Below are 13408 nucleotides of genomic sequence, written 5' to 3'. Positions count from 1 at the left end.
TACTGGTGCAGAGTGTGCGCTTACCTTTCAGGTTGGTTACACTTAGTGGTCCTTATTTGTGAAGATTATCTTGCTGAACACAAAATTTGCTGTTTCATACACTTCACCTTATTTCATAACCTGACGCTGCCAGAGGAGGGATTGTGAATTTGTGAACATTACCGCCCCATCTGGCGGAGTCAGGTTACTTATTTATTTCATGCATTTAACCGAAATTACAACCATCAAGATGCTGACAAATAAACAAGTAAAATAATAGAATAATAACAATACCTTTAAAATCCTTTATCCTTTATCCCATAACGACAAGGTAGTGGTAGAAGAGATTTTGAGCAAGGAGTTTGGCAGTGTGAGCATGGTTATCAGATAATAAATGATCCCTCTACCTAGGTAAAACAGAAGCAGTCCTCTTCGGCTCCAGGATCAGCCTGGGTAGACCTTCTGCTCTGGAGGTGAGGGTAGGGGATTCTGCCATCACATCTAGAGAATCTGTGAATTACATAGGCTGCATATTGGACAAGTCTTTATCAGGGGAGAACATGGCACTAAAGGTCCTGACCAAAGTAAACCAAAAAAACTAAATTTTTGGCAAAAAAAAGATCACAGTTTCTTCATTCAAACACTTTGAAAGCATTAGCAGATGCCTTAGTGCAGTGCTACTATGATTATGCTTGCTCTTCCTGCCTGGTACAGTGGCTCTCCTAAACATATAAAGCACAGACTACAGACATCACAAAATCAGTTGGTCAGGAGGACTGTGCTCAAACTTCCCCCACGTACTCATCTCAGCTCGTCACATTTTGAGGGGCTGAACTAGCTACCTGTGGGTAAGAGAGTGGCTCAGATTAAGTTGGGGCTGAACTTTAAAATAAGGAAGGCTACAGTCCCTGCTTATCTGTTCAATTATTTTAGTTGGGTGTGTGAGACACATAATTATTCCACTAGAGGGAGCCAGACAGATATGATTCCACACAGGCAACTCTATGGGGCAAAATTAATTTTTATATACAGCAGGAGCTCTGTGGAACCAGTTACCCACTGTTTGCAAGGAACTGCCCACAGAAAGAAGCTTTAAGGCCGCAATGAAAAAGTGGTTAGTGTCCACCTCCATTTGATCCATTTTGTTTGCAGATGACTCTTTATTTTATAGGGTTTTTTTAGACTGTTAATTTGACGATTAATTTAATTTGAGTGTGGATGCATTGACATGTGTAGTGTACTGCTAATTGTGTGATTTGCCCTGTATGTTTTGTTCTGTTGGGCTTCATAGTAGCTCACTGTCTATTACAGGGGTGGGCAACTATTTTTCATGGGGGGCCACATGAGAAACCCAGATTGTTGCCGGGGGCCGAACAAATATTTTCATGCCGTAACCCATGGATGGACAATTTTGATGATAGAGAGTGGCACAAAAAAAATCTCGTTACCAGATTTTGCTGAGGGCCGAACGGTGCCCGCACGAAAAATTTGGGGCATTTGAAGCCAGGTTTAGAGGAATAACTCATTTTTAATTAGCGGTTGTGATGTAATTATTCAGTCATAACCACCAATATTTGATCCTTTTCTCACTCACTCCTATGTCACCACCTGCTCTCCCTGCAAGGCTTGAAATTAACTTTTTGGACCACCTGCCAATATGGCTGCTAGATTTTAAAGTTACCAGCAAATTAGAATTTCCACTAGCCGAAATGTTTTTCTTGAAGTAAACCAGAATATGAGTGGGTTAATTTAAGCATAAGTATCAGTAAGTGGCCCGGGATTCTCAAAGCCTGTTTTGAGGGTCACACAAGAACAAAAATGCACTCTTGAAGCTAAATAAATCCAAAACCAACGAGTTAATTATTTAAATGTTTACTTCAATGTAGAACAGTTATTTCTTACACATGAGATTACTTTTAGCCTTTTAGTCATAAAGATTATTGAAAGATATTCCATGTTCCAGACTGAAATGCTATAACAGAAGTGGAGTATTGGCCAGAATGACATGAACATTTGGAAACGTATTCAGCGGGTATCTTGCACGTTGCGTTTAGGTGCATTGTAAAAAAAAATAAAAAAAATAAAAAAGGATTGCAATTCCATCGCGGGCCGCACAGGGGGCGCCGGCGGGCCCGCAGGCCGTATGTTGCCCATGTGTGGGCAGCATTTCTCAACTGGTGGGTCGTGACCCAAAGGTGGGTCGCGGGGCCGTTTTGATTGGGTCACGGACATTGGCCCAAAAAAAAAAAAAAATCATATTTCATTTGAGTTAAATTCAGACTATTGAAACTGGATTAGCCTGACCAGTTTTACTTGTTTAACAAGCTGAAGCATATGCTCTGCCTGTAATTCAAGAGAAGTCTGCGTTTTCATTTCATATTTAATTTTAGTTCAATTCAGATTATTGAAACTGGATTAGCATGGCCCCAGTTTAATTAAAAGTTATGACCAGTTTAACTAAAAAGCATATAGCCTGCCTGTGATTCAAGAAAAGTCTGCCTTTTTATTTCATATTAGTTAAATTCAGACTATTGAAACTGGATTACCATGACCAGGTTAACTTGTTTTATTATTATTATTATTATTATTATTATTATTATTATTATTATTATTATTAACTTGTTTAAAAACATATAGGCATGTAATTCAAGATAAGTCTGCCTTTTATTTCATATTTCATACAGTTCAAATAAGACTTTCTGAGCATGACCAGTTTGACTTGTTTAAATTTAAAAACATATAGGCCTGTAATTCAAGTCTGCCTTATTTCAATTGGTTTTTAGCCCTAGTTGCACTTCTGTTGCACTTTTTTGTTCATTTGAGGTTTATAACAGTGCATGAAGGCATTGTGTATTAAATTAATGCGCTATTTTTTGTGCAATAAATTTGAGTGGTTTAAAAAAAAATCTGAAATTTGGGTCGCGACTTCATGACAAGGAAAATAGTGGGTCCTGAGGCTACACCAGTTGAGAACCACTGGTCTAGAGCAGTGGTTCTCAAATGGGGGTCCGCGGACCCCCAGGGGTCCGTGGCACTTTGCCAGGGCGTCCGCGAAAAGTTTTCAGGTAAAAAAAAAATAATAAAAAAAATAAAAATAAATGCTACATGTTACTTATTCCTTCTCAAACTACTTCCTACATGGTGCTAGTCTATCAAAATATCTTGGCTGTCATTGATTGTGTTGCATAGTGGTTTTCTATACTGTTGACAAATTGTGATATTGTAAGTCGCTTTGGACAAAACAAAAGCGTCTGCTAAATGACGTAATGTAAATGTAATGTAATAAAAAAAAAAAAAAAAAAATTGCAAAATCTTCATAGTTCAACGAAAATAGTTTATGCTTTAAATCTAAAATGGTTCATGGATTACATTCTAATAACAAACCTATCAAATTAAAAGTCAAGCACGTTACCGTGGAAACAATTAAGCTTAGCCCAAAATCACAAATCAGAATGAGGGGGTCCCCGGTATATTTTCTATCTTGTAAGGGGTCCTTGGCTGAAAAACATTTGAGAACCTCTGGTCTAGAGGACACAATAAGTTAAGTCGTGTGTGTCAGTGTAGTGTGGGACCTGTGCGTGTGCCGGGGGAGGGGGGTGTTCCGCATAATAGGTGCGTTCCCCCACTTCTCAAGATAGCACTACACCTATGCTCTCACCCACAGTTAACAGGCAGGGTAAAGAAAAGCCTGAGTGTGGTGAACATGTCAGACTTGGGGAAGTAGTTTTCAGCCTACCTTTTCTTAGCAGTTCCTCTGGTGAACTTTTTCTCTCATCACACAAAATGCTTGAACTGGATACATTCAGGTCCGTTCAGATCGTTTTCACAACTTAAAAGAGTGAAGAACGTCAGATTATGCTTCTTGAAAGGTTTTCACTTTGAAACTGGACATTGCAATATATTCAGTTGGCCAGACGTGTCCAGATTTTAACCCCGTTTGAACAGTTTTTACCCCCAACAACCTGGATTAGGTTAGGCAAGTAACCCCTTTAGTTGCCTAAACCCAACCAGGTTGTTTTGCTTGCCTAGCCTTAAGTTAACCAGGTTGTTTTGCTTGCCTAGCCTTAACCAAGTTGTTTTGTTGCAGTTTGACAGTCATCTCTCTTTGAGATCAAAGCTTCCTGTGTTAGCCGATTGTACATGCAAAATGGAACTCTTTGCAGCTGCTGTGTTCAAGACAGGCAGTATGTGGTTCAGAGAAGGTTTGAAAACCTGTTACAGCTGCCTGCTCTCATGCAAATTGTTTCACCAGAGAGGATTAAGGAGAAGGCAGAGAAATACTTCATCATCACTTAATCAATCAATCAATCAATCAATCAATCAATCAATCAATCTTCACCCACAGGGCCCTTGAAAAAGTTCATAGCCCCGGGGCCCATGGCTACTTTCATCCGGCCTTGTGGACTACCCGGTTCGTCCAAAACTAAAAAGTACTGTATAGTGTTGCCCTTGGACTTGGCTAATTGTTAGGATGTGTCCCCTCACTGTTTAAGCAGGTGTGTGAAATTAAGACAGTGTTAATAGTCTAAGAGGCAGGTGTTGCTGGCCTCATACCATTTTGTTTTGATTAAATCCAGTAACACCATCAGTCCATCTTTTTTGGCAGTGATGAAGTGTCACAATTCTCTTTGCCTAATGTGCCTTATAAGTTATGTGTGTGTAAAAATAAAATTTTGTACAACTTTGTACTTCTGCTTCATCTGTACAGTTAACGTTTTCATGAATAGTAGGGATATAAATAGCCTGTAGACTGTCAACTAGTTTTCACTTTACTTGGGTAATCCAAATGAAAATCTACAGATGTTTAGTGGTTATGCAAGTGATGGTCAACTTCACATTTACATGATGTAGTTGAAATTCTGTGGTAAAAGCAACAGGTTTATGAATGCCCTACATGGACAAGGCAGTACTCCACTCGTGGTTTGTTGAGTGAGTGGTTCAAGTTCAACTAATTTATTCAGAGAATATGTTTATGGAATGTTATTGCTCTATAGATAATCTGTTAAACATCTACAGACTTTTACACCACAGACACAGACATGAGGTGAGTGGAGATGAAATGTTGGTCTCGACCTAGTTTCAAGATGAAGACCAGTCACGTTACCTCACATCACAATAGGCATCAGCTCCCAGCCTAAGTCAAGTGTAATCCTAGTGTGACGTCCGTTATGACGTGTGACTCATCACCCCATCCTCAATAGCCAATCAGCCCCTGTCAACATGCCAATATGATGTCACTGCCGAGGCTATGAGGTGGCAGTACAAATAGCCATGCTCAGCGCGTCATCATCCTCTTTCCCTGATCCTTCACCTCCATGGTCGCTGTACCTGGGCAGGTCGTATCACATCCTCTGAAGCTGCGTTTCGCCCCACCCACCTCCCCAGTGCACCACCAACGTCTTGACTCCCGAAGAATTCCCTACGGGGGGGATTCTCTATCCTAGTCTGAGCAGATGCCCTCCTCTCTCACCACAAGAAGAGAGGCATCTTACCACGGAGTCATTACGCCAAAGAATCAGTTGCCATTCTGCCATGCCATAGAATTAGTTGCCAATGAACTACAGTTGAATAGACTCACTCCACTTTACAGGTCCGTTACCATGTAACTACATATCAACTACAGTTGAATAGACTCACTCCACTTTACAGGTCCGGTACCATGTAACTACATATGAACTACAGTTGAATAGACTCACTCCACTTTACAGGTCTGGTACCATGTAACTACATATGAACTACAGTTGAATAGACTCACTCCACTTTACAGGTCCGTTACCATGTAACTACATATGAACTACAGTTGAACAGACTCACTCCACTTTACAGGTCCGGTAACTACATATGAACTACAGTTGAACAGACTCACTCCACTTTACAGGTCTGGTACCATGTAACTACATATGAACTACAGTTGAATAGACTCACTCGACTTTACAGGTCTGGTACCATGTAACTACATATGAACTACAGTTGAATAGACACTCCACTTTACAGGTCCGTTACCATGTAACTACATATGAACTACAGTTGAATAGACTCACTCCACTTTACAGGTCCGGTACCATGTAACTACATATGAACCAGAACTACAGTTGAATAGACTCACTCCACTTTACAGGTCCGGTACCATGTAACTACATATGAACTACAGTTGAATAGACTCACTCCACTTTACAGGTCCGGTATCATGTAACTACATATGAACTACAGTTGAATAGACTCACTCCACTTTACAGGTCCGGTACCATGTAACTACATATGAACTACAGTTGAACAGACTCACTCCACTTTACAGGTCCGGTACCATGTAACTACATATGAACTACAGTTGAACAGACTCACTCCACTTTACAGGTCCGGTACCATGTAACTACATATGAACTACAGTTGAATAGACTCACTCCACTTTACAGGTCCGGTACCATGTAACTACATATGAACTACAGTTGAACAGACTCACTCCACTTTACAGGTCCGGTATCATGTAACTACATATGAACTACAGTTGAACAGACTCACTCCACTTTACAGGTCCGGTACCATGTAACTACATATGAACTACAGTTGAACAGACTCACTCCACTTTACAGGTCCGGTATCATGTAACATGGCACGCGGAGAGTGTCCCGTCGCTGTCTGAGGTGCTGATCTACCTTCCCGCCTCAGGAACGATGGCGGGAGACAGAGCAGCGCCAGAGCCTATAGAAGGGCAAAGACAATCATTCAATAACCCCACTGATTCTGTGATGTTCTGCACCTGGTCAACTGTGTATTTAAACACGTGTCATTTCAGACCCAGTTGCTGATTATTATGGTGTGTTGCTGTGGTCCTGACCTGCTCTGAGTTCCTCCTGTGCCTGTTGGATTATTCAACTCCTTGTGACTTTTCCTGTCGGACTTCCTGATCTGTTCATTGGACAATTCTCCCTGTGTTAGTTTAGTTTAGTTGGCTCCGCAGCTCCGTTTAAGTCAGTGTAAGTCTGCAGCCATTTCTGTCAAACCTTTGTTGTTTTACTTTTGGTCAAGTCAAGTAAAGACTTTGAAACTGCTTTTTGTCTCCGTGTCTCTACATTTGGGTCCACACACACGCACAGCCTTACACTGACACCCTAAGTGATACACACATGGTATGAGAGTGTTATATATACCCATCACACCAATATCCGTGTTGTGTTAGTGTAGAATGGGTAGTTCCTTGCTCTGCTTTCCCCTATAGTGCAGTAAATCTCCTTTTTGTGGCAACGCCATTTTTTTACATCAATTTATTGGGGCGGGGACACATTTTATAAGGCTTAAATATTGGTGGGGGATTTGTCGTTCTCAATGTATTTTGCCTTGTATTAGGCTATATTTGTCTGTATTTAGAGTTCCCTTGGTTGCTATGACTTGCCATAAAGTTCCATTGATAGACGCACGCCTACATTGTGCGTCAGTCTTCATGTGATTTGCATTGACCATTTATGGTGTGGTGGGTGTGGGATATGGGGCAGCCAGTTTGACTGTGATTGGTCACAGGTTGTCCATATAGATCCGCCCCTGTGTGTGTGGGAGACAGGTTCTGCCTCATTTTTGAAGGAGGGAAATCAACTATATAAGGAGTGTGCGCTTTGATTTCAGGCATGTGAAGGTTGCAGCAATCCTCTAGTCCTCCACAAGTGTTCATTCCAGGTAAGAATAGGAAAGCTCAAATACTGAGGAGATAAATTTGTGAATGGCTCTTTGCAGCACAATGTTTCTCAGGAACCTGGGAAAGCATTGGCATTCTCACGGTCCTCTTACTATTTTGCAAATGTTTATTATTATTATTATTATTATTATTATTATTATTATTATTATTATTATTATTATTATTATTATTATGGGTTCAAGCCCCAAAGGGGCTGAAGCCCTATTGTTTTTGTGCTGGTTGATTATTCTCCTTGTCCTTGTTGTTCATCTGCCTCGATGCAAATTCCCGTGAGTTGGTATATTGGTGACTAGTTTCTGCTCAAGAAATATTTTTCGCAGAGAGAGAAAGTTTCACAAGGGGATGGGGGACTGTGGGGGAGTCCCAAGGTACTACATACGTTTTTAGGGCACTAACGTTAGCCTCTGTCTCTTTCCCTTCACGTTTGCGGACAGTAGGGCTGCTCGATAAATAAAAAATGAAAATCGTAAAATCGATAACTAGGATAATTACGTTACGGCGGGGCGGCTCTCTCTCATGTACGCGTGCTGCATGCCTGTGTCCACCTAGCGTCTTTTTCCGACGTTAAACGCTGGGAGTGCGCTGGGGAAGCTGATCTCGGCGCACAATATAACAAGGAAGCAGTCTGAAACTAACAGTTATGCTGCCTTCCAGACAACTGGGACCTTCGGATTTTCTGGCCTCCTATTAGGAAAAGTGCGCTGGAACGGCACTCAAAGTGGGAGCTCCCACTTGAAAACTGGGAGAAAAAAATCTACCCCCACTAGGCTGGGAACCAGTTGTCTGACGTCACACAACAATGGCCGCAACATGGAGTATGTAGTCCAAAGTATTAAGTGCCTTAATAAAATGTATAATAGAGTCTGTTACATTATGTGTCATTGCTGCTCCTCATTTTCATTTAAATATGTAAGGATGGTGCTCTACTCGTTGTTAAGCTGTCTTGCTATTTGCTAAACAAAAAAAAGTTTGTCGCGGTCCGCCATGTTTCTTGGTTGCGTTTTGCCTTTGTGCTCTGGAATGCTTTGAAGGTGGGGGGTGGGACTTTTCCACTGGGAAACACCCACGTCCCAGGTGTCTGGAAGGCAGCATTAGTTCAGTGCGGTAGTAGCTTGATAGCTGACAGCTAACATTAGCAAACAACACACATACAGTAATTTAGCTCAACACTCACCAGAAATATTAAGTGTCTAGCCAATCTGCTCCCACAATTGAGCCTTTCTGTCTCTGTTGCGATAGTTTTTTCATATGATTATTTGCCAGAAAAGGAGCGTCTTTCTGAAAAGTTAAAATAATTTCAGCTGGAAGCGCTGGGAGTCGGGCGCACAAAAACACCAGAGCGCTCTGAAAATAGACGCTGGACGCAGCGCACTTTCTCTAGACGTCCGTGTGCGCTCGCATACGCTCTCCCCCTGTGATAAAGACCGCAGCGCAATTAACTTATTTCAACACCTCCAAAAAGCACAGAGTGTGAGCACTGAGCAGCGTGTTGCACTGCGGGCTGTGCAAGATAACGATTACCACAACACACACATGCGCGCAGACGAACACAGACGTTTATAAATGTTGCCTTTATAGTTCACATAACAACAAGGAAGGAACATCAGAAACATGAAACACAAAAACTGGAATGCTCACAGCACTCGGAGGGGCATGATTGGGATCTGAGTGTTCTGTTATTGGACTTCTGTGCTTTAGAGTTTAGACCATTGGTCATAACAAACACCATGGTCCTCCTTTTGACTCCAGGTGGAAACCCCGCCGTCCTGCACTTAGTGGTCCCTCCCATCACTCCCTATCCCTCTCCCATCCCTAGAATAAAATTTTACTTTGTTGGTGGCGTTTATGGGGGTTTTATTATTATTGTGATTAACCTACTATTATTTACATATCACTGTAAATTTGTCTTTATTAAAAATGTATTCTGATTCCGGTAGAATATAACTCGTAAATGAATTATCATTTCTGTCAATTAAGCTTGTTCTCACCTCCCTCCCCCTCTCCAGCCTGGACTGGATTGCCTCTGATTGGAGGGAGGTAATAAATATGAAAATATTGCTCATTGTTCTGCAACTCTGATGAAGACGCATGGCGTCGAAACGTTAGTCTTTCAATAAAAAAGTTTTTCAAAAGGATCCGTGTGCTCCAGTGGCCTACTTTGGTTTTTTGGACCTAAAGTGTTTTCTTTCAAGTTTATACTTGCCCATTCTCTGGGAGCACCGGACCAGCCTGCTGGGCTGTCTTGGGTGGAAGCGCGACTAACCTCATCCCTGCAAGCTTTCTTCCATATTTGGTCAAGATATCTGGCAATTAATGAAAAGTCGTGACTTTGCCCTTAAAAAGTCTCCAGCATCTAGTGACTTCCTTGTCAATACATTTGTATGTATAGCTTTACTCATGTGGTTTTATATTTAATTATGTGTCTTTTTGGGTATGTCCTCTGGGGTGTATTTTAATAAGATAAAAGTGTGGACAGTTGTTGAAAAGTAGCGTTCCGCTATAAACACTTAACAGTGTGTATGCATACATATGAAATAAACTTAACCTACACACACACACGCACGCGCGCGTGCGTCGCGCACGTGCACACACACACGCACGCGCGCGTGCGTCGCGCACGTGCACACACACACACACACACACACACACACACACACACACACACACACACACACACACACACACTTCTCATTCTTATTAATATAATGGACTTCTGTAACTCTGTCTCTCTGAACAGCTCATCACAATGGCAGGAGAAATAGCAGCAGCGATGATGCTCGCAGAGAGTACACGGCGTGCAACAGCTCAAATGATTCCAACCCACCGGCAGTGCATCATTCAGATCAAAAATGCTTCTTCAGTCACCCTTTCCGCCCCCAGGTAACTGAATATATTTTTCCACTCATTTCATTTATCCCTTACACTCAAATGAATCGTCACCACTCACCAAATATAAACTGGAACAAGCACAATCAACTCAAACAAAGGTATACAATTGGAAGCTGAGTGTGGGGACAAGTAGTTCAAGCACTAGCACTGGCAGTAGCCTACATCATTGACACACTGATGATGGCTTAAGGTCTTTACACAAAGTCAGATTGTTTCTAAATTGACGCACGAAAAAAAAAAAAAAAAAAAAAACTCACTTGTGTCAATCGATCATCGTTGACACACCGAGTCCGTCAATTTCGTCGATCATTAAAGTTTCGGAACAGGTTTGATTTCCTGCATTTTCCACATCAGTCAAAAGCCTTTGTATGTCTGTGTTTGGGAGGGAGAGAGAGACAGAGGAGGGGCTGAGCGGAGAGGCAGCTGGAGAGACGCTGCTCGCTCCACTCACTGGCCCCTCTCTGATCAGCCACAGTGCAGGTGAATGTGAGCATGGAGGCCCTGTCCTGTGTAATACAGCACCATTCCTCCACCTGTTGCCATGATCTGCCTTCTTCAGTTGCTGCAGTGAGCCCTGCTGCCTGTCACCCACCTAGTCATGTTGTAATGTGCATGAGAGGATGAATATCTGTCTCACATTTCAGTAACGCTTTAGAATCCAGCCTGCAAATAACCCTGTAAGTACAGGGTATCAAGATCTGTGTTGTAACCCGTACTTACAGGGTACATAATGGGGTACAAGGTGTTTTCCCCTGTAGTGGACCAAATAAGTACATACATGGTACTTGTACCTGTAAGTACGTGGTACAACACCTTGTACCCCGTAAGTACCCTGTAAGTACATATTTGGTCCACTACAGGGAAAAACACCTTGTACCCTGTAGGTACCCTGTAAGTACAGGGCACAACACATTGTACCCCTCAAGTACCCTGCAAGTACATATTTGGTCCACTGCAGGGAAAACACCTTGTACCCTGTAGGTACCCTGTAAGTACAGGGCACAACACATTGTACCCCTTAAGTACCCTGTAAGTACATATTTGGTCCACTACAGGGAAAAACACCTTGTACCCTGTAAGTACCCTGTAAGTACGGGGTACAACACAGATCTTGTTACCCTGTACTTACAGGGTTATTTGCGGGCTGGATTCTAAAGTGTTACCGTCTGTGTGGGTGACTCTTTTCACCCTGGATGACTGATTAAAAAACGTTTATGAACAATTCTGACTATGTGCAAAGACCTTTACTGCTGAAACATCCCATGTCATCCTGCTGCCTTATTTCAAGAAACAATGTCAGTCTTAATGATTTGGAGGCTCTAGGCCAGTGATACTCAACTTGCGCCCCGGTGGAATTGCAAAAAAAAAAAAAAATTAACAGTGCACCTGAACGCAACATGCAAGATACCCGCTGAATAAGGGTGTATTCACACCTGTAGGTCGTTTGCTTTGTTCCGATTCAGGTACTTAATTGATACAATTGTTGCATTTGTGCCTTGGTTTGTTTGTGTTCACACAGCCACAAATCAAACTGTCCAAATAGTATTGCCAAGCCTCCTGGATTGGCAAGGAGACACTCTGGTAGGCTAATAGCCTCTCGGGATGGAAAAAATAATTCCCAGAGATTTTCCTATATGATTATAACAATGCGTTTTGTTAGACCTACATTGTAGGCTACGTCGGGGTGCCCCGTGCTAGGAGAGAGAGAGAGAGAGAGAGAGAGAGAGAGGGATCGGGAGAGAGAGAGGGAGAAAGTTATTTATTTATTTATTTATGTAGGCTATGTAGCCTATGTATTTATTTAGCCTATTTAGGCTATCGGGAATTTGGAGATAGAAGATCAAAGACCCTCGCAACTTCGATCTGCTATTACTATCACAGAGACTTCAGAGGATTAGCCTACACATAGGCTATATATAACACCTGTCCTGTCAGGAATAAAATATTAATAAATCATTTAATAATAGCCTACGGACATTTGGAGGAAGACATGCAATCAGTCTGATTGTCTGATTGAACCAGACAATCTTATCACAAAGAAGGCTGGCTCTGATTACCATGACTTGTTTTCATTTATTGAATGGAGACCAGAGGTAAGTTGATTGAGTTCAAACTGCTGATGTGATGATGCAAAAAAAAAAGAAAAAAGTTTATCCATGCAAGTCACAAGTCGCCAAAACAGGATCTGAATGAAGATGTTGTTTTTAAACAATAAAAATGCTTGTTCTTCAGGCCATTACGCACAGTGCAGCTGACTACAGCAGCTGGTTTATCCAAAAATGCGCACTGTTTCCTGCAGTTGTGGTGGATGAGGTCGGATCACGTTCTCACCACAAACGAACCGCACCAGAGTTCGTTTAAAGCGGACCGAGACCACCCTTTCTTGGCGATCTCGGTCCGCTTGTTTTGTCCCGCATCCGAGTGCGATTGCTGTGTTCACACTCCCCCAAACGAACCGCACCAAGGGGGAAAACGCTCTCTGTTTCGGAACAACTGCTCCAAACGAGATAGGTGTGAATACACCCTAAGTGTCCAAATGTTCATGTCATTCTGGCCAATACTCCACTTCTGTTATAGCATTTCAGTCTGGAATATGGAATATCTTTCAATAATCTATGATTTAGCTGCTAAATTGTCAAATACTGCCGTCTGCTCGCTACCCAGGCACATACAGTATGTATGTACTTAACCTAACTAACTTAACCTAACTAACTATCCGGTGTGCACAACATTGTCAGACTAAACTCCGGCTGACACCACAAAAACCTACCATCCGCTACAGAAAAATGTATATTGTTTGTTTATTAACTGGCCCCTGGCCTTCTATCATTTCACAAAAGTGGCCCCCGGGCA

The 13408-nt window shown here is 42.0% G+C and overlaps 1 protein-coding gene across 1 annotated transcript in view; it reads left to right on the top strand.

Annotated features, from left to right (window-relative positions):
- The first annotated feature begins 7616 nt into the window (after positions 1–7616).
- The window catches only part of LOC310789839 (uncharacterized protein), a 9053-nt gene continuing 3261 nt past the window's right edge, over positions 7617–13408 (top strand). Inside the window, exons 1-2 of the mRNA XM_083651535.1 lie at positions 7617–7647; positions 10404–10546. Of these exons, the coding sequence (XP_083507661.1) occupies positions 10413–10546 (134 nt within the window). The 5' untranslated portion in view covers positions 7617–7647; positions 10404–10412. The remainder of the gene's footprint in view (positions 7648–10403; positions 10547–13408) is intronic.

Source organism: Poromitra crassiceps, assembly GCF_964638095.1.
Source record: "Poromitra crassiceps genome assembly, chromosome: 15".
Taxonomy (NCBI): domain Eukaryota; kingdom Metazoa; phylum Chordata; class Actinopteri; order Beryciformes; family Melamphaidae; genus Poromitra; species Poromitra crassiceps.
This window is presented reverse-complemented; position numbering and strand designations above follow the sequence as displayed.